The 22171-nt window shown below is 33.5% G+C and overlaps 3 protein-coding genes across 4 annotated transcripts in view; 1 reads left to right on the plus strand and 2 right to left on the minus strand.

Annotated features, from left to right (window-relative positions):
* Nucleotides 1–22171, minus strand: part of LOC109594831 (leptin receptor gene-related protein) — a 133020-nt gene that overhangs the window by 9622 nt on the left and 101227 nt on the right. The gene's annotated exons all lie outside the window — the stretch shown is intronic.
* Nucleotides 355–7357, plus strand: LOC109594836 (V-type proton ATPase subunit C). The gene is made up of 9 exons (XM_020010071.2): nucleotides 355–510; nucleotides 1024–1195; nucleotides 1255–1408; nucleotides 5814–6000; nucleotides 6057–6155; nucleotides 6211–6466; nucleotides 6523–6620; nucleotides 6680–6815; nucleotides 6872–7357. The coding sequence occupies exons 2-9, from the start codon at nucleotides 1064–1066 to the stop codon at nucleotides 6965–6967; spliced, it is 1158 nt and encodes a 385-aa protein (XP_019865630.1). The 5' UTR covers nucleotides 355–510; nucleotides 1024–1063; the 3' UTR covers nucleotides 6968–7357.
* LOC109594834 (receptor-type tyrosine-protein phosphatase kappa) overlaps nucleotides 7636–22171 on the minus strand; it is a 98355-nt gene continuing 83819 nt past the window's right edge. For both annotated transcript variants that reach the window (XM_049965260.1, XM_049965253.1), the window contains 8 exons: nucleotides 21875–22010; nucleotides 18501–18750; nucleotides 15496–15572; nucleotides 15070–15201; nucleotides 9317–9445; nucleotides 9076–9263; nucleotides 8879–9014; nucleotides 7636–8817 (listed from right to left, as the gene is read on the minus strand). In XM_049965260.1, coding sequence (XP_049821217.1) covers nucleotides 8722–8817; nucleotides 8879–9014; nucleotides 9076–9263; nucleotides 9317–9445; nucleotides 15070–15201; nucleotides 15496–15572; nucleotides 18501–18750; nucleotides 21875–22010 — 1144 coding nt within the window. In that variant the 3' untranslated portion in view covers nucleotides 7636–8721. The remainder of the gene's footprint in view (nucleotides 8818–8878; nucleotides 9015–9075; nucleotides 9264–9316; nucleotides 9446–15069; nucleotides 15202–15495; nucleotides 15573–18500; nucleotides 18751–21874; nucleotides 22011–22171) is intronic.

Here is a 22171-nt window from a genome sequence, read left to right on the forward strand (position 1 = left end):
TTATAATGGGATTATAAGTATAGTTAACTACAGAAACTGTATATAAATTAAATAGGGGTTCTGATGAATTAAATTCGGAGTGACAAAAATAGTTGGATTGTTAGGTTGTATTTTGTATTTATTTTTCGGACGGAAAAGTATTTTACATATCTTAGAAAATATAAAACAGTCATTATATATTTTATTGGCTATTGCTGCGACATCTGTGATACATTTAGTGCAACCAACAGCAGTCTGCATTAATGTAAAATTGGAAAATACAAAAATATGGATTTAAAGAATAACATAATTTAATATTTCTAAGCTATTGCAAGTGGTTAATTTGTTAAAAACATTTTTAAAAAATTTCATTAACCCTTCTACTAAAATTTTCTGTTTGTAGCATGTGACTTTTCTGTCAAAGATGACAGCACCAACCATCACGTGAAACTTCACTAACGATCAGCTGTCTGCTGGGGAGTGGTTGTGTGTAGTGAGGGTTGTTTTGTGTAAAAATCAGATTTTTGTAAGGTAACGGTTGGAAATTTAATAAAGAATAAACTGTTTTAACTGTGTGTCGCAGTTTGATGGTGTTTTATATTACAGAAATTCGGAAACATCGAAGTTTAAACTGATTATTATGTGAATTCCACCCTTATTTTTGATTGACCTATTAAACTTCATAAAATATAGCGCACTTATTATTTGTCACTTCGATCGAATTTGTGACGTTTAAAATGATTATTAAATATTTAAAAAAAGTAACCTAAAAAATTATTATTTTTGATGGCATTTAACACCCTAATTTATTACCATTTTCCAATAAGAATTATAAGTGAAACCATAAAACCATAATGTTACATATGAGAAAATGTGTAAATTGTGATAGTTTAACAAAGTCACATGATGTGGTCCTAGTTGTCCCAGTCAGTATTTAAACTATTTCAAGTGTTGTCTAAACAGAATAATGAATAAATTCTTTAAGTAACCCCGCACAATTTATGTTCTTCCACCCACAGAAGTTTGAATTTTGTGTCGTTTCAGAAATATAAGCTGCGGCTCCAAAACAGTACCAACCAGCACTATGACAGAATACTGGCTAATATCAGCCCCAGGCGATAAAACCTGCCAACAAACATGGGAACGAATGAACACCACCACAAGCAAGCAAAATTCTCTGTCCGTCAATTATAAGTTCCACATTCCAGATTTAAAGGTATCTCCCTCATCATTGTAATTAACAAAAATTTGCACTGCAATTGGGCATTATTTTAGGTGGGTACTTTGGATCAATTGGTTGGTTTGTCCGATGATTTGGGCAAGTTGGATGCTTTTGTAGAACAAGTGACCAGAAAGGTGGCGTCCTATTTGGGCGAGGTGCTCGAGGATCAACGCGACAAGTTGCAGGAAAACTTGATGGCCAACAACAGTACGTATGCCATCTCAGATTATTCAGTGTTTTAATTTGGTACTGAAATTTTTTGGGAATGGAGACATGTTTCTGTTTACGATAACCGCATGTTTACTGTATTTTTATGAAACAAGAACCATTTACAATTTACAAATTTTTGTATATAAATTTTATGTCACTGGGGAATTGGTTTTATATGATACAATGTTTTTTTTTATAATTCGATTTTCTACAGTATAAGCTAGTGAGGACAAAAATATACTACATATTTATTATACAAACACATTGTGGTATGAATGTGTATTCTTGTCCTCCCATTAGATCTAGTTTAAACATAATATTTAAAACGGATTTGGAAATTTTTTCATCTTCTATAAAATTTAAAAATTTTTCCAGATTTGTTGTCTTTGACAATTGCATTCGCCAGAGAGATCTAATTTAGTGAATTCTTTTTGTATTTGGCATGAACTAAACAAAACTAACTTGATCTAACACAGACACACTAGCATGTCTATTTGATTTATTTAATTTCGACATATTACACTAAATTTGATGAACTGAAAATAATCTGCTGCAATTTAACACTGGGACAGGGCGACACATAAGTCTGTATTTCTCCTTCGTTCTTATTTACGAATATATTTTTTTGTTGTTCTCTTTTTATTTTTCGTTTGTCGTGAATGGAGATATCGATTGGATTGTTTATTTTCCTTGGAGTCTGGCCAAGTGAAAAAGGAATCAGAACAATAAATCACTTTTGACACATGACCTTATATAACTTCGATAATGTTTACTTAGTGTAAGGGTGTTTATTTGCTAACATATCGTATTTATAGGAAGTGTTAATTCATTAACAAAACTGCATTGAAATATTTAATCTCGTTCTGATTAATCTTCCAGTTAACAGTAAAATACGGTTTAATCAATGAAGGAAGGAAAAAATACAGACAAGTTTTAATCGATGTCATTTCACGATAATTGCAAAAGACAAATGATTTGTTTTTATGTATAATGTATAATTTTTTTTGAGATGCTTTCTTATGTATGTGTTAATAGAATTAAAATTATATACAATCTTATGTTAAGCATGTATGAAAGGAAAAACGAATAAACATTAATATTGTTACAATAATATCAAAGAAGGGGTTAATGTGTCTTGGATGGTAATTGTTACAGATGTAATAATAAAAAATACATGTAAATAATATTAAATGTACAGTTTACATGATTATTAATTTAATTTAATAATTTAAATTAGTACATTGCAATTTGTGAGCTTACTGTAAGAACCAGTACGAGTAAAAAACCCTAATCATTTGTCGTTGATTATCGTATAATGGCATCGCGAGCGTGTGTCCGTGTATGTGTGGCTCCTAGGGCGCCGCAAGTCCGAGTTGGTGGTCCCCCCTCCCGAGAAGGAGCAGGCTGGCCGGGTGCGGGTACATGGCTTGTGCTTGTTTGGCTGTGCTTGTGACGGTTGTTTGGTGGTGGGGGCAGGTGGGCGGCCGCCCGAGGACGAAGGCGGCGGAGCGAAGGTCGACGTCGCGGCGCGACATTCCTACAGTGACGGGGGCGGCTCGAGCCCATCACCGACGCGCCAATCGCCCACTACCAGCTGCACGAGCTGCGCCTCGACTCCCGAACAACAACAACCGACCCCCCAAAACGATTCGTACCTACCCCTGTTAGGGCCAGGTCAGTGTGGAGGAGCGGCGGGCTCACCAGTCACCTGAGTCACTTATGCTTTCCAGAATGCGAATCACCTTCATTTTTTTACTATTTAATTCCTTCGTTACAATTTGTAATATCAATTTAACTGACATAATAATTAAACCATTCTCTACAAAAATGTCCCAATAGTATTATTCTTGAAATTAAAATGTTACAAGTTTTTTATAATGATGTGTTTTAACAAGTTTTCAATCGATTTCTTTACAGTAATCTAGTACAAAGTTAATATGCATGGTGATCGTTGACTAGTTGGCGTAGGTGACCTGGGACTAACGCACTGAGAAGTGCGAAGAGCCAACCATTCAAACTAAAAAACATAATGATAAACGAAAGCTTGAGCACACGAGCTTCTCACGCAAATCAGCCCATGGATCGTACCGTAACCAGCAGTACACACTACAGTCTGCCCCAAATTTCTACTGCTGCAACTTGTTACTAACAAACGATGTCTTTGAATGAGCACCTAAAAAACTTTAACGATAACCAAAAGGAAGGTAAAGACGACATAAAATTTTAGAAGGAAAAGAAACTGTTAAACAATTGGTCTCATTTGTGGACATTTGCAGATAAAAGCCTAAAATATTTCATATAAAGCACGCACATTATTGGAGACCAGTTTTTTATATATCAAATACATTCGAAATTATTGGTTTTTCCTAGAACTTTCGCGAGACGTAGAAATTCTTTCCCCACCACCAAATAAAATTTGATTTTGACCATCTTGACAGCAAACACATAGAGAGAACACAGTATTCGGGCAATTGTGACACATTTTAATACCTTTTTTAATTTACAGTTGCTACTAAAACTGTAATGACGTTAATATCGGCGAAAGTGTTTGGACGTGAGAAAGGTGAATTCACCGAGTGACGACTTTTTTATTTATAATTTCAGAAGTTGTTTGTACTGTCCCCCATCAATTTACTCTGTCTTTTAGTACTTCATTCGTGTGTGTCCGAGGACGGTTCGCTCGCACCGTTCGAAACGTCCTCGCCGTGTATTGTAAATAATCTTCGTCTTCCATGAAAGTACATTAAACCTGTGAAAGCACCAGCTCACGAGGTAAAGATGTAGCGACGTTCATTTGTACCATGAGCCCAATGTTGGTAGTCTGTAACCTACATCTTGACCTTTATTCTATAGGATCACTTGACATTTCACCATTCGTTTTAACGGCACCTTATCGACTACTTTACACATTCTGAATAATAATTACTTGCTGATTTTCGAGTCGCATAATAATAACAAAATTATACTGAAGGCACTGCAAATACCAAATTTATTATAAATTGTATTCTTATACGCTTTAAAAAAAATAAATAGGGAAGAACTGGAAAACTGTCGTGTGCTAGAGCTGTTTGGTAACGATCCAGGCACAGTCCATTTTTTTATTTTGGTTTCTGTTTATTTTAGTTTTGATGCAGTGCTGCGTTCATTTTGTTAAGATACAATAACGATTTTGATTGGTTGTAGTGTTTTCTGTACACACAAAACACACTCACTCTCTTTTATTTTTGGCTTATATTTGTAGTTGATTGTGTGGTATTTGTTTTTAATCTGATCATGTCCGCTTTTGGCAATCTAGGGAGTTTGTAGGAGACTTTTGCAATATAACAATATATTCTGTTACTACCATACTAATACTGATACTAACAATTTTAACACTGTTGTATGCGAAATTTAGCTTGTTAGAGTTTAGAAATGCATTTTGTTGCTAGATAAGTTTTTTAAAAAAATAACATTTGCAGACCTACCTGCAGAACCAAGTAGGTATACGATTATTAGTTTAGTTATTAGGGGGACAATGGATTGATTGTGCTTAGTATTAGCAGCTAGTGTCGTTTATCGAAATTGTGTTTGATACGATTTGATCTGGTGGTAAACGGTATGATCCAGGTGTTGATTTTAAATGTAAGCATTGACTTGGTCCTAAGTAAGTAATGACGAATCCGTATTGGGATACTTAATCGCTTTGTATGTTTTCATATACTCATTATCATTGAATGAATTGATAATGCCTTACTATTTCTTGCACCGTACAGAACACGCCTTTGCATGACATCCATGTACGCCACCTAACAATAACATATATTTTATATTATTTGATTATATTCAGTTTTTATTTCCAGAATTTAGTCTTGCTAAATGAACGGTATTTATTTTAATTTTAATTCATCGATTATTATATTATATAAATTATTTTTTTGTACATATTCTTACTTAAATATTTAATTATCATCAATAAATAAATATAAGTATTATAATCACGTTATACTTGGATTCTTTTACATTTTGACTTATTTATTCATTTAAAATAAAATTCCAAGAATAAGCTAGGCTTCTAAATTTAAATGCTTTTGTAATAAGTTTATTTGTAATATCTCCAATTACATATTTAAAACTAATAATTGATACAATAATGTATATTTTTTAAATTCTCAAAAAGATTATTAGGAATGTAAGACATAGTATCATTGATAATGAGTATATAAATCATAAGAGAAATCCTTTAGTACCACCCTACATAAAATTATTATAAGTAATTCTACCTGGGACTATTGCAAAAGTCTTCTGGCAAACGTCTCGATGTCGCGCATCCTCGCGACCTGTGTTAAACGTGTCTGTTATGCAGGAAGATCGCACCTCTTCACTTCGATATTAACGTATTGTTTTTGTTGTTACCTTTTTCTAGCCGACTTGCCCAGTTACCTCACCCGTTTCCAATGGGACATTGCCAAATACCCCATTAAGCAGTCGTTGCGCAACATTGCCGACATCATAAGCAAACAGGTGGGCCAAATCGATACCGATTTGAAGACCAAGTCGACCGCTTACAATAACCTCAAGGGTAATCTGCAGAATTTGGAGAAAAAGCAAACGTGAGTTTACAATTACCAGTTGCGGAATGTTTGACTATAAAATATCGTAATTTTAGTGGCAGCTTATTGACGCGTAACCTGGCGGACCTGGTTCAGAAGGAGCACTTCATTCTGGACTCGGAGTACTTGACCACTTTGTTGGTCATCGTGCCTAAGTGAGTATCGAATCTGTTTGAAATGACAAACATTAAGTTTTGTTTACCTTCTCAGGGCCCAGTTCAACGACTGGAACACCACGTACGAGAAAATCACGGACATGATCGTACCCCGTTCGTCGCAGCTCATCACTCAAGATCAGGAATACGGTCTGTTCAACGTCTCGTTGTTCAAGAAGGTCGTGGACGAGTTCAAGTTGCACGCGAGAGAGCGCAAGTTCATCGTGCGCGATTTCACGTACAACGAGGAGGAGTTGGCCGCCGGCAAGAACGAAATCACCAAGTTGGTTACCGACAAGAAGAAGCAGTTTGTAAGACATTCATAACATGTGACTTTCTGAGTTATGTGCTCATCCGATCGTTTCAGGGACCCTTGGTTAGATGGCTGAAGGTCAATTTTAGTGAATGTTTCTGTGCCTGGATTCACGTGAAGGCCTTAAGGGTGTTTGTTGAATCAGTATTGAGGTAAGTGTGGTGTGTTAGATTGTTGGAATTTATTAAACTGAGCAATTGTGCCTCTTTAGATATGGGTTGCCGGTCAATTTCCAAGCGATTCTCATCCACCCTAACAAGAAAACCATGAAGCGCTTGAGGGACGTACTCAATCAGCTCTATGGCCATTTGGACAGCAGTGCCACCCTTTCTGGTGTCAATGTTGATGTAAGCGTTTTACTCTCTTGATTTTTTCCATACCAACATTTATTTTACTTTTTTAGAGCGTCGATATTCCCGGATTAGGTTTTGGTCAGTCGGAGTACTACCCGTATGTCTACTACAAAATAAATGTCGACATGATTGACTCAAAAGTTTAAAATTCCATTTACCGTATTACCTATACTCCCATAAGTTTTTAGATTTATTTGATAGTTTTTTAAAAATCAATGATGCAACGTACTACTAGTTATAAATTTACTATTTGTACGTTCCTTGTCAAAGCACATTTTAAAATAGTTGGGCTGTTAGATATATTTTAAATATAAATGTATATAAACTAATAAATGATTGTATTTTTACATGTTCAAAAGCATAAGATCAGTGCAATATTGGATGCTTTTCACCAACAGTCTTTGACAATATTAAAATGTAGATTCCACAAATAATAATGTTAAGCTATTAATACCCTGAGAACAGTATTTAGTTCATTGTAAATAACATGTAAATACAAAATTATTATGTGAAATAAATTAAATGCTTTAAGCTCATTTTTAATGAATTCCATTGTATTATAGTTACATTAGTTTTACAAATATATTTGTTAAGGTCATCGCGAACGCGTGACCATTTTAGTGGTGATTGAAGAGACTTCAGTTTCTCTGGTCTGGTACGTGGTAGCAGGAAGATGTAAGTGGATGATACAAATATAAGCATAGTGAGAATAATTGTTTTTAATTTTATATCTCCCTTGGATTAAACCACACAATTGTTAAATAACATAAAATACGAATTGACACACAATTTTTCTATTATATACTTTATTAAGTCATTAAGATATTACAATATAATTATTATATAATTAATTTCACGGTAAAGTAACAAAAATATACATAGCATTATTTTACTTTTACCTCAAAATAGTTTTATGACTAGCTCACAGATTATTTGGCCTCAATAGGTTACAATTTAGTTTGTAAATCTATGAGTATACAAATAGAACACTAAATACATATGCGTCCAAGTTCCTACTTTGGAATTAGGCGGGAAACAAGCATTTATGATACTTTAATAGAATGTGCATAATCATATAATAGAAGGGTACATGTTCACAGCGTAAGTCTTGTTCGTGATTCATAGAATGGAAGAGTGGTTACTAAATAAAGCCATAATGTTGAATGGTTATGACTAACTCATTCAACATGGAAATATTTCTTTCTAGCTCGCTCTCCTTAAAAGGACTTTTGTATTTATATTTTACAGATTTTCGAAGAACAATAATTTAATATACATAGTAAAATATTTTATGTCCTGTCATTTAGTTTCTCACAATTATTTGTATCACAATGATTCATTAAATTCAACAAAATAAAACTGTTCAATCTGCCTGCATCCTTCTGATGAGATAAAAGGTCGAACAAATAAATGGACGGTAGAATGGAAGGAATTGTGCAATTGAACAAATGGAAGGACTTAAGCAACGTCAAACACTAATTAATGTGCGATGTTCATATCCCTATGGGTACACGTAATTATTATCAACAAAAACATCGCATGCCTGCATGATAATCTGTAAATTTGTATAAAATATATCTTTTCCTTTTATTAAATATTTTATTTGATTTTGTATTTTAAGTGTTGTACAGTTTAATGGATTATTTCATTTGGTAGACAAACGATGTTTCTATACTACTTTGCAATTTATAGTTCCACAAATAATAAACAAATATCTAGTAATAATACGAGCATGCCGATTACTTGAAACATATTAAAAAATATAAAAAAATCTATGAATAGCTTAAACACCTAAACAAACAAAAAGTCTCGGCTTTAGTGCTCTATCGTCTATGAATGTAATCCTAATTTCTGCCAGTATATATTATTGGTACTGTATTTTGATAATATATGTAATCATCTAGTGTTTGGTCTTGACTTTGAGCTCTTGAAGATCCTTTTGCAGATAATGGAGAACATAGTGCAGAACGACATCATAGCAGTACTTATATTCGGTCTGCAATAAAAGAAACAAGTTTGTAATTGTATTTTGGTTGTCGTATTTCAGTTATTCTTACTATGTTTTCGATCAATTGAGGCCGGTGTCTCCGTACAGTTCTCACCGCTTGAAAGATGTCGACTTCACCATGTTGTATTACTTGCTCAATGCAGGCATTCGCCGCACAATATATACCGCACCTACTGCGTCCGTCTCTGAAAACATTAAAGTCAATTTGAATTTGAAAATTTGTCAACAAAAAGACGAAATGCTTACGGCGAGACAACGCAGACTGGACCATAATCGGTCCTTTGCCTCCAGCGTTCCACCATGTTCATGAGCTCGACCAAAGAATTCGTGGAAGTGGGCACTTTGTGTCCCATGGGCCAGCAAGTCAATTGGAATAGTTGAACAGTTTTCGGTGGCGCTTTTACGCCTGCCATCAGCTCAGTGAGCGACACAATCTAAAATAACATAAACAATTTAGTTTTGTTTGGAATAGTTATTGCAACTTTACCTTTTTGTTGATGCGAAAGACCCACGTTTTGATGTTGGGATAGTGGTTGTGGGAGATGTGGTCGATTGTGAAGACTGGTCCGTACTTTTTCGGTGTCCTACCCTCAGGCCAGAACGGCGGAAATTGTTGCTGATGCAATTAGAAAAATATATTTAGTGAATATTTATTAAAGTGATGAAATTTGAACGTAAATATGTGAAACTTAATTTTACCAAGCTTGTATACTAATATCTAGTCTGTTAATAATTGAACATCATAAGCTCCGGTAAATCTCTATTCAGGATATTACGCGAGTACAGCGTAGATTTAGTTTCACCCTTTGGATGGGGCATAACGTACAAATTCATTTAATTAAATACAATAATAGTGCTATATGTTCTACAAAAGTTGTACATATTGTAAAACTTACATTTTATTTAAGTTCCAAAACTTAAGTGGATTATTTTTGTTCATATATACCGTATTTCACATTTTAATTTGACCAGCTGTGACTAATAATTGAAATAAACTGTATTTTTTTAAATAATAAATTTGATTTTCGTCGGTTAAATTTAAAATTTAATGGCATTATTTTGTATTCTTTGTGATTATAGAATTTCTGTTTTGTTATATAATAAAATTGTTGTAAAATCCCAATATAGCCCGGATGAAGCTGAGACGTTAAATCTGAAAGGAACTGTGTGTTGGGCCATACTCCATTTAGTTTAAATTACCCCCCTACCCCCATTTTTGATTAACGACCGTATGTGGAAGCGAACTTCCGCCCGACACTGAATTATGCTCCATCGTATTTCGTCGTTTAGTTGGGAAACGGGTCGACGCCGTAGCCGCCGCAATGGTTACACTAAATTCCCGATGTGTACACATTTTATGGCGGGTTCATGGATTAACATTAAGATATATGGCGAACTGAAACACCCGCTTTATAACACGCGATAGCGCACTGTTTTTGTACGAGACCCAATGATTAACTGTAATGTGCACTGTATTAAAAGCACATTATCGCACATAAGTGCACAGGAAGTTCAAAATTCATGGCCCGGTTTAAGGGAAAAAGCATCAATAAATCTCCCCATTAATTAAGTGCTTCTCTATAAATAATAATTTCTATGGTTTTATAATCTTGAATACGACTTCCCAATTGTAAAATTCTATTAAATTATTTTTAATCATAATATCTAGTAAGATACAAATTGCACCGTATAGTTAAGTGGTGGGGGACATCGTCGGTTATCTCAGAAATGTTTTATTTATATAAATAATATGTTTAGAGTCTGAAGAAGAAATAATTTTAGTCAGTTAAGCAAGTTTGATAGAGAATAGTGGGCCTGCATGAAGCAGGATTTTCATTTCGAAAAATAGCGCGGCGGTTGTGAGTATTGAATGCAATTTGACAGTTATAAAGTAAAAAGGGCAGAAGGACTAGAGCAATAGGTTCCGGAACACCCAGACCTACCATGGAGCCACAAGACCGTCGTTTTAGATTATTGGCCCTAAGGATAAGTTTAATACGGATAATTGCCGATGAAGGTAGGCCAATTGGTATTCGATTTGTTTACGTCTGTGGAAAGGCACGTTCACAATACTATGGGTTTATTGGTATAGGGTGCAATTGTTTATGATAGCAAGTCACCTTTAGATTTCATTAAAGGCAATATAACTTCCCAGCGATATGTGGATGACGTTTTGGAACCTTCTTCCCAATATAAGAAAAAACCTCGGACTAATTTATCAGCAAGATAATGTCTGTCTACAAATTGCAAGGAAACATTAAACTTCCTAGAAGCGTCTCATGTGAATTTACTGCCGTCCAGATCTCCAAACCTTTCCCCAATCGAACATGTGTGGGATATGATGGGACGACGCTTAACGAATTTACAGCACTCTCCACCAACTCTTAATGAACTATGACGTCAGATTTAGCTCCCCTAGGATGAGATACCATAAGAAAATGTCGATAATCTCATTAGATCGATGCCATTATTAGCTTCTGAAACTTTACGCTTTAAGATTTTTGATTAATTTTTTAATCAATTATTCTTTTGTAATATGTTTTTCTGAAAAAAAAAAAAAATGGAATAAATCAATGCACGCAGTGTATAAATTCATGTTCAAAGAATTGGTTACTGTAGTGTTTTCACGGTTATTTATCGAAATTTGTTCGGATAATTATGCCTAGTTCTTGGAGATCATTATTACGCTTGCATTTAACCAAAGACCATAAGCAACAGCGATTAGAATGGGACAGGTCTCACGTTCACTGTAGTAAGTAAAATTGAGCTGTAGAATGATCGTCGAGTCCGTGATTAGTTCAGGCAAGATGTTCCTGGAAATCGTGAAAGAGTTCTTGACCTTTTTCAAAGAGGTTTCATTAAGGTATGGGGTGGAATTTGTTACAATGGCTGTACAGGATTGTAACATACACATGACAAGGCACGATGACCTGTCCAATGTACGCAAGGGACAATGTTGATGGTGTGTTACCAAATTATCAAGCTGCTATCGGCGAGAACTTCGTTTTGTTTGATGATATTTCAGAGCTTCGAGCTAATTAAGCCGACATGGGCCAACATACTCAACAAGAATTGAATAACCTCATAGAAGGTTTGTAGAGGATGTGTCAAGCAGATGCATGGAGATCATCATTATGTGTTTATAAATTTTATCAAAAATAAAAATTGATGACTAATGTTAAATTTATTAAGTCGTGTTTATTTTTACTAAATAAATTTACCTTTTTTTTCTCACACTTTTAATTAGAATTAGAAAATTAGAAAAATAAAATAAAAAGTCAATGAGGATTTTTAGAGTTTTTTTCTAAAATTGTATATTTTTAAAATTATTATTAAAATACGTTTATAAATATGTAAAATATTTTTTTTTTGGGGATATGAATTATTTTGTGGTACACTGTTGGTATAACAAACCATTTTTGTAGTTTTTGTGCCAGTAGGACATTTATCATAAGCTTAACTATCTTTTTTATAAATTAAATTTGTATTCGTGATTAAAAACTACTTGTTCTCACTGTTCCGTGTTCTAGTAAATGTGATCCTAAAATGTTAAAATTGGACTTTCATATTTTTAGTAGAAACCACGGGTTTTCTTGTAGGTCTGAGGTCAAACGAACCCCCATCCACTAACTACCTTCTCACAGCTCTTGAACTAATTTCGGCAAATACTATTTCCTTCAGGTTGGCTTTAATTTCAGCTGACGATGAGATTATTTTTAGACTTTTAAATTGTCTAATTATGGATTTTCGACTCAGATATATTTTTTCGTAACTACCACTTGGCTAGTTTGTCTAAATTTTTTCATAATACGGAAAACGATTGACTTATTTAGTCCTAAACTCTTAGCCATCTCTTCTTGTTTCTCTTGGTCTTGGTAAAGGTGAATTATAATTTTTCTTTCAGTTTTACTTCGATGAATGATTACATAATTATAATAAGTAAAAAAACCCCAGTAAATAATCGATTTAAATTCACAGAGAGCAATGAAAGACCATAAAGTAAAAAGTTGCTCTAATTTTGTCCATTGAAAAGTAAAAAACTACGCAAATTTTTAAAGAATAAAATTGGATTGACCAGTTCCGTAATAAACACTGAAATAACAGAAAAAAGAATAAAATTATAGGTACCGTCATCCAATTCAATTAGTACAGCTCATACTTTTAATATCCAAAAGTTGCTACAATTATGGCCACTACTGTAATTAAAATAATCTGACCTAAAAATAAAAATGTTGCCTGCAGTGACGAAATATTGGTATCTGAAATGCACAAATTGCTGCCAATAAATTGTATAATAAATTGGTGAGTGTAAAAGGTTTAATTTATATTTACATAAGGTTAAAAATGTAAGGTTTTAAAACAAAATTAAAACAGCAGCAGAAAGTAGATTTTAGTGTCCCATGAATATTTCAGGTTGTTTATTTGGCCTGCAGTTTGTTAAATATAGACTGGAAAAATTTAATTAAAACCAGAAAAGTTTGCTTAATCTTCGTGATTCACAAACTGAATTAATCCATATTTGATCAAAGCCAAGCCGCGGCTTTCGACGGCCCGAAAACTGATTCACCTGAGAGACTTGTTCGCCTGGATGGCTTCGGAGATTTTCTTCTACGCCGAAGGAAAATCGCGAACACGAATTGTTCGGATTTATACAGTCTCATCCCATGTCTGAACTTGGCCGTCAACTATTCCCTCCCGGACTTTCGAAAGATTTAAGTGACTGTTTTAATGAGCTCGTTAGTTTAATTTGTGCATCCACTTAGAAAAGTTAATTGCAATTTTGTCCGGCGTTTTATCGTCAACGTTTTCATTTTGAATGATATTTTTAAAACTTATTAGTGGTACCGGGAAGTAATGTCTCTTTCTTAGGTTAAATTCCAACGAATAAATTTTAGTCTTTATAATATATTGGGTTGGCAACTAAATAATTGCGGATGTTTTTAAGAAAATTAAAGACAATTTTTTCAAGGAACTAAATAACTTCACTCTGTAATGTATTGCCCATTTTGATCAATGACCTTTTGCCATCTTTCAGGCAGCATCATAATCCCACGTTCATAAAACTTCTGGTTTTTATTAGCAAAAAACTGAATCAGGTACGATTTGACATCATCATCATTATTGAAATTTTTACCATTCAAGGAGTTTTGCAAAGATCGAAACAAAAAGTAATCAGATGGTGCAAGGTCAGGACTATATGGTGGATGTGGCAAAACATCTCAACCAAGCTCCAATAATTTTTGCCGAGTGACCAAAGATGTGTGTGGAAGAAGGTTGGAGTTACCGCAGAATAGCCGAAAGGTTTGGTGTATCCCACACGTCCTAGGAAATCAGGTCAGGGTAGAAATCGTGCTATAACACTTTCTCAAGATCGTTTTTTGAGACTTTTACAATTGAGACAGCGGTTTGTGACTACAAGAAGAAGAAGTATGGAAACAATTCGTCATTCGATTTAGGGAAGATAATTTGCAACCCTAGAGTTCCTGCTCGAGACCCGACCTTAACCATGGATGATCACAGAGTTCGCCTAATTTTTGCTAGAGAACACTTCAATTGGGTAGAAGCGGACTGGGAACGAATTCTATTTAGAGATGAATCTCGATGTTGACATTCTAGAAAAACATGTCGTGTCATATGATTCTTTTGTAGGTCTAAATTTTTTATTAATGCAGGGTAATACACGGCCACATACAGCTCATGTTGTCCGAAATTATCTTACTGACGTTGAGATTAGTGCTATCGTCTGGCCAGCTCACAGTCTAAATCTTAACCCAATATAATATATCTGGGACATACTTGGGAGAGGTTTAAGGATCTAAATCCTTGGCTGGCCATTTCACTCCAAATCAATCACAATAACCTTAAAATAACTTTGGCACACCTTCGAGATACACAATGAGCTGATAACAAATGACTCTCAAATATCGACATGTGCAAAAACGACATTACTTTCCGATTCCCCTAATAGTTTTATAGCCAGTAAATCAGAAGCTGTGTCTGGACCTCCTTAAAATTGTGATTACGACGAGTAACGTTTAACTTCCCGTTGAAAAACACTAAGGTCGAATAAATCTGACGGCGATTCAACAGTGATGCGAGGAAATTTAATACAGTGCCTTTCACATGTGAATCCCTACAAGATCTTCTGTCATTCGAGCAATAAAAGCGGCAATAAAGGAGCAAGAGCGACTGGCATAAAATCATATTTGGGACGCTTGCACGATAAAAAGATACACTCACCGAATTATGGGGCGGTACACAAAGAACGACCACGGCGGAGCATTCGTAGTCGTACACCAACGACCAGAATTCACCGCACGTCGCTTTCAACGGCCATTCGGTCACTATGTACTCTCGGGGTTTCGTGTATCCCTAGAAAAAAAAAGGAATAGTAATAATTGCTTTGTATATGCGTTTGTTGTATTTCCACGTAAATAAATCGATGTTACAACATCACACTTTTATTCAAGTGCAACATCAAAGGAAACTTTGTTGGCAAGAATAAAAATTAAAAATAATTTTATCGAGTTTTTAGTGTACTTGGAAAAAACGGCCAATATACGCAGTTACGTTTATTAATTTTTCCTTTGACGCATTAGTGCTGTACATAAAAGCGTGAATAAACTTTCGTTTAATGGCCACTCTGGAAGTTTATTAAGTACTTACATCGACGAAAACTGCGTTAATATAGTCCGTGTAATTATTTCCTTGGAATGATGTCAAGTACGGTCGGAAGTTATCGGCTGAAAAAAATTGACAATGATACCATTAAAATAATAGAGCAATAAAGTTAAATAAAAACGGTTGTGAATGGTGGAATTGCCGGGCATTTCTTTATTTTAGACGTATTAATGAGTACAATTATGAAACGTCGGGACTCGGAGGTAGTTAGATAAATTTAACTATTTTTAATTTCCTCTTCACCCCCGCTTGAGACAAAAAAAGGCTTGTGGAGCTTTTTAATTTGGAAGAATAAACTGCTGTAATTTCTATAGACTTAGGCTTAGGAATATTAAGGAGTTTTTACTGCCTTTCATTACAAAGTGTACGAATTATCCAATGAAATTCTTTTGCATTACGTGACTGGATAAATGATAGCAGATGGAACAAAGTTGAATTTTATGGAGATCTTGTACTGAATAAATTTATGTTTAAATTTATTTACATAATTATGATCAGTTTAATTACAATTTTTACTCGATTTAAGATATAATAATTCGTAAAATTTTAAATAAATATCCGACTGTTTTAATATGTAATTACAACAAATTCATTTTTCTATTGAAGTTTTGTATCTGATTATGCAAAGAGGTAAAAAATATTTCACATTATCAAATACTAACTCATTAATTAACGTAATCGTTTTAGTGTTTGTTAAAAGGATTTAACTGAGTGGTATCGTAAGTGTATATAGTGTAACAGACAAAATTAAACTTATACGTCTTATTGACACTAAGACTTAATTTTTATGAAATTCGATGTAAAAAGATAAAGAAAAAAGAAACATTATACGTTTTCAGAGAGGTCAACACAATGTGCATTTAGTTTGTAATTGATTGCAGTAGTATTTGTCGAAGTTTATTCGGGTAATCATGCCTAGATGTAAATTAACTCTAGATGAGAGGGTTAGAGCAATTGGAATGTTGGAATCAGAGGTTAATCAAATCGAAATAGCAGGTAAACTCGATGTTGCACAAAGTGTAATTTGTCGCTTGTCTACTCAATTTTATCAAACTGTCTCCATTTCAGAAATACCAAGGTAAACCAGGGAAAACAACCGCAAATAAAGACGAATATTTGCGATTAAGGGCCGGTAGGGACCCTACAGTGTCCTCGCAACTGATTAGTCAGCTAGAAGCGCTACATGACATAACGTTTCAATTATGGAGAGACTTCGCAAATGCAGGTTTTCGTTCATGAAGACCAGAAGGACACAACTACTAGCGATAACGATTGGAATAGATATGGTCTCATGTTCACTGGAGAGAAAAATGGAAACCTCTATTTTTCAAAGACGAAAGTAGAAAGTTCAAAAATTTTACGCGTTTGAAAGAGGTTCTATTATGGTATAAGGAGAAACTTGTTATAATGGCCGTACAGAATTGTACATTCAGTATCAGTCGTAAGTAGCAACAAATTTAAAAAAAATCTATATACATTTGTATATTTAAATTAGTATATGATGAAATAAATTAAATTTATTTTCATCAGAAAACAATACGGTTTTCCATTTCTTTTTTCAGACCAGTCTAAGTGCTCTCGTGCAATCTTTGTAAAATATTTTGCCTTAGCCTAAGACTTAGGGTATTGACAGACGCCTCCAAATGTGAATATTTAGTCTTAAGATCTTCAGCAGTTTTATTGGGGTCACTTTTGGATGCCCTTGCCATCCTCCGATCCGCTTAGGAAGTGCTGCTATAGTTTCTTTGGTGTTAGAGGCTCGAATTGTTCTTAACACAACACTTAGATTTAATTGCGACCCAATTAAAATTTATTTAAGTCCTGATCTGTACTTGGAAACAATAAGATTTTTAACATAATTCGACAAAGCTCGGGTTAGGCTTTTTTATCTAAGTTTACTTAGTAATAACTAACCACCGTATGCATAAAGTACTCAAGACAAACTAAAATTAAATGATTTATAACGGTGTTGCTTTACTTTTGACTGTTGATTGTGTTGATAATGGTATAGTACTCAATTTTTAAGTTGCTATCTGCGAGACGATAATGCTCGTCCACATCTCCCAGCAATTGTATTCGAACTTCTTTCTCTCCAGAGCTTCTAGCTATAATGTCGACAACCTGGGCCAATATACCCTAAGAAGAATTGATAGAAGTGTCAAGCAACATTAATGTCCACGGAGGATATACAGTGTCCTTTATGTATGTAAATTTAAGATGAATTTGTTCAAAAATAAAAGTTGCTCATTTACAGTGGTGTTTTAATTTATTTTTCATTCCATTTATTGTGTATTGAGTCAATCTGGCATTGATTCTGGCCATTTCTATGAAAATCTGTGATTAAAATTGTTTTTGTAGTTAAATTGATTTTTAATAAATAATCTCCAAAATTAACTAATTAATTTGTAATTATTCCACAGTTTACTTTAAGTTTAATGAAACATTAAACCATTCTAAATTTAAATCAGAACTAAATTTGATACAAACATTTAATTAAACTGTAACATTTGGAAATTTAAATCTGTCAATCTGGTAATTAATAAATCTGTCTTTATGTAGAATGACTGGAAATCCATAAAATTAAATTATTTGATTATCGTTTTGCATTAATTAAAACAACATAAATGTGGTATATATAAGTTTGTCACATGTGGACAACAAAAAAATAACAAAATATTTGCAGTTTCGTTCAGATTTTCCTATAGGAATAAATATTTAATTCCTTTCATGTAGAATACATTATTTATGATATTTGTCCTATGTTGAATATATGAATAGCGAAAATGAAAGAGCATGAAAATTACATTTATAAATATGAATAATGCAACTTTTACATCGTTCGTATTTTTTTAACATTAACCGAGAACAAATGCATGTGACATGTAAACTCGTAAGTCTATAAACATTAAAATGAATGCAAAAAGAAAACGTAACTTTTGATTGATTAAAACAAATGAACAAATGAATAAAAAGAGGGAAAAGTTACTTACGTGGAACGATGAGAACGTCCCTGTTCTTTTTCCTGTTGTCGCCTCGATGACCGCCGGCACAGTCGCCTATGGTGAATCTAGGCGTCTGCTTGCACACCAACATGTACTCCCGTTGATACTCGTTCAGCTTCGTTAGGGGGTTTTTCGATGATTTGTTCTTCAATCTTTGCGACAGTTCGCTGACCGGAAACCAGGAGTTGCCGCAAATGACATGCTCCTCCAGTGTGTCATAGATAAATTTGTACTGATCCTAAATTAAACAGAATCACTGTACTATATTATACTAACAAATCCAGTAGTATTATAAAAAAGCCCTAATAAATTCCCCCTGTGTTTCGTACATTGAATTCGGTACTTGTTATTTTTATGCCAAAGCCACCGCCTCGGGGGTTTGGCAAATTTTGCACACAATTCCAGTCCTTTCAACTTGGACGGTTACAGTGAATTGTAAGCGGGGTAACGGAGATGCGCGTTCTTTTTCAGCGGACGTCGAATACTTAAAATCGCTCCAGACAGTTGAATTCCCGGAGGCATTACAACCGTGTTTCGCCACGCGGGGTTCATCTCATTTTTTCTCTACGGGTTGTTATGTAAAATGTTTTGTAAAATAAAGAAACGTCACATCCGCAAAAAATGAGATATTCTATTTGTCTATAAATGTTAAGTTCTGAGTTTTGTACAATTAGGTGGCAAAAAAAATTAATTTACGTTTGTGGAACATTATTTGAATAAATATTAATAATATATTTTAACATTTTTGTATAAAATTATATTTGTAAGTGATGGGGACGCACGCTTTTAGATTTTCTAGTTACAATGTGACAATGATTCAATCATCAACGATGAGGTTGTCTTTAAACCTGTACCAATTAAGAAATTAAACAATATTTCGTGCAAAATTTTCGTGCAATACATTTGGAAAGAGTCATTAAATTACGATGAACTGATCATTCTCAAAGGGATTTTTCGCCGATATAGACAGTGGGTTGAAGCTGGCAGACATGGAGGAGCAGTGCTTATGTCTTAACCTAAAAAATCTTTTGATGACAGTATGGTGGCATAGAATTTTACATTTTTTAATCAATTATTATTCTGTAATAGGTTAATATTTTTCTAAAAAAAAATTTGGATCAAATCAATTATATATGTTGTGTTTTTTGCACGAAATATATCTATGACTTTGTTTAACCTTTTTCACAATGAACGGTTTAATGCTGAAGAGGATAATATTTATTTCAATTTCAAGTACTCAGAAATTTATCTCGTGGCATGTATTTGCTTGCAGAACAGTCGCAAAATATTGTTGATTATTGTGTTGAATAAAATTTATTTTAAAGAAAGTTGCGTTAATATAAAGTTAAACGATATAAAAGTAAGTTACTTTTTCCAGTATCTAATATTTATTCACGATGTTCACGTGTGAGATGTTGACAAATTAATAGAATCTTAAATTTTCCAAAATACACGCGACGGACAATTTCCCCGGAGGAAACGACGACCACTACTGAATTCGAGTTGGAAAGTGCAAAAAAGAGAAGGGATCCCATTTCGTTTTAAGTGTTTTCCTTCAGGACTTTGGAGAAACTGTATATTTATTTTTTTGTGTGTATGTTAGCCTGTCATTCCAACTCGTTTTATTCGATGGATATAATTGCTTTTCTATGCTTCGCCGTTACTCTACTTATTCAACACTATCTTTATGTTCCTGATGGACTTTTTATTTGTTTCCATTAAATTCAAAGCTTTTAAGTGTGTTAAAGAGATAGAGTGACCGTTAAAAGTTTGTACATGTACATTTTTGAGTAGAAGATCTTGTGATGTGTCTTTAAAGTAGAGAAGAAATTTAATATATTCATAATTATTATTTTGTTCATTTTAAAGAGATTTTGCATAGTTAAAGAAGGTGTAATATGAAAAATAATTACTTAATTTATTTATTTCAAATTAATCAGTCTCATCAATAAAAAATCAAAGTATTACTCTAAAAAATCAACAAAAATAAAATAAATATTTTTCTAAATAACAGCTACATGTTGAAGCTAAAAAAATATGCATTATTAATAATGCATTAATTATGCATTGTTCCACACATTGTTCACGTTTAGTAGGAAAGAAAAAAATCAAAAAAAAAAAAAAAATGTACGCGACAAAATTAATGACTCGAGTGTTTTTCAGTCGATTTTATATCTTTCATATATGAATACTGGATTTACATTAATCACAATGACTCGTGATTAACATTTGTCGGCGGATTTAAAAAATAAAATTATGTGGCCTATAATTCAGGAAGATCGCAAAGAGTTATAAGCGAATAGTTTCTTGTGTCAAAAATGAGATGGCCGAAACAGAAAAACCTCCAGATTATTAGGTAGTCGCACAAAAATACTTATTAGAAATAATCCGCGGATGCTATCAACTCAGATTTTATTGATTTAGGAAATAAATCAATTAGTTCGAGGACAATTCAGCGTCGGTTAGGGAAGGCAGTACTGTCAGGAAGACGTTCTTGTCTTTCAAAGGAGAATCGGGAAACAGAACTTCTTTTCGCTTGTAGCAATTGGGACAGCAAGATATGAAAAAAAAATACTATTTTCTGTTTTGACAGTTCTAAGTTTAATATTTTCAGAAGTGACAGTAGATTTTCAAAGCATGTTAACAACTATTAAACATGGAGGTGGCAGTGTTATGGTTTAGGGTTGTTTTTCCGCTTACAGTAAAGGCCTGATTCACAAAATAGGAGACAAAATTGATCGATTTGTTTATCGTATCATATTAGAAGATGTCATGCTACCCTATTGTGAATGAAAAATTTTTAAAATTTATATTCCACCATGACAATGACTCCAAACACACTGCCAAGATTGTTAATGAATGGTTTTTTCAACAAAAAATCAATTTCTTAAAGTGACCAGCTCAACTTCCCGATCTTAATCCAATAGAAAACTTGTGGGAGAATATGGATAAGAAGATTAGAGCAAATTACATTACAAATAATTTTGTTTGAACAAATCAAAAATGTTTGGAACAATATAGACGAGCAAATAATTTCCAGTCTAATGTTGTTTAAGCCAAAAAGATGTGAGAATGTTATATCCAATACGGAATACTAGAAGAAATATTAAAAATTAGACCAATTACGTAGTTTTTTTTTTTTTTATTTTTATGAAGTGTCGCTCTAATTTTGTCACGATAAAATTAGTTAATTTTCTGATTTTATTTTTTTTATGTCGTCGTTAATGAGACATGTTTTGTCAATAAATAACAAAATTTTTAGTTTATTGTACAAAAATTGTTTTAAAATAAGAACGAAAAAATACAAAAATCCTATATAATCTTAAAAAAACATAATTGAATTAATTTAATCGTAAACTTACCACATTCTCTACCATTCCTTTCCTGGATTGCCTCAGTTTCTTCAAATAACCAAACACATCAAATTTATCTTCTTCTTCTTGAAGTTCCATATTAGCATCAACTGCCAAATACACGCCCGATCTTCCACCACCGTCACTGAAAAACCATCATTAAAATGATCATCAATTTGTTTAATTGAAATTCGTCCATTATATATAATTGCCACGAGGAATCAAATTAAAGTACAGTGTAAGCAAAATTCTACAAGAGCTAAGTGTATTATGAACTTTCTATTAGGAATAAGACTGACGGCGGAT

This window comes from Aethina tumida, chromosome 1 (genome assembly GCF_024364675.1).
Source record: "Aethina tumida isolate Nest 87 chromosome 1, icAetTumi1.1, whole genome shotgun sequence".
Lineage (NCBI taxonomy): Eukaryota > Metazoa > Arthropoda > Insecta > Coleoptera > Nitidulidae > Aethina > Aethina tumida.

What these genes read in the sequence shown, in the direction of transcription:
- LOC109594836 (XM_020010071.2), top strand. Translation starts at nt 1,064, where the DNA reads ATGACAGAATACTGGCTAATATCAGCCCCAGGCGATAAAACCTGCCAA. An exon ending in AATTTGGAGAAAAAGCAAAC is followed by an intron (nt 6,001 to 6,056) that starts GTGAGTTTACAA and finishes TCGTAATTTTAG; the next exon opens with TGGCAGCTTATTGACGCGTA. An exon ending in TTGTTGGTCATCGTGCCTAA is followed by an intron (nt 6,156 to 6,210) that starts GTGAGTATCGAA and finishes TTACCTTCTCAG; the next exon opens with GGCCCAGTTCAACGACTGGA.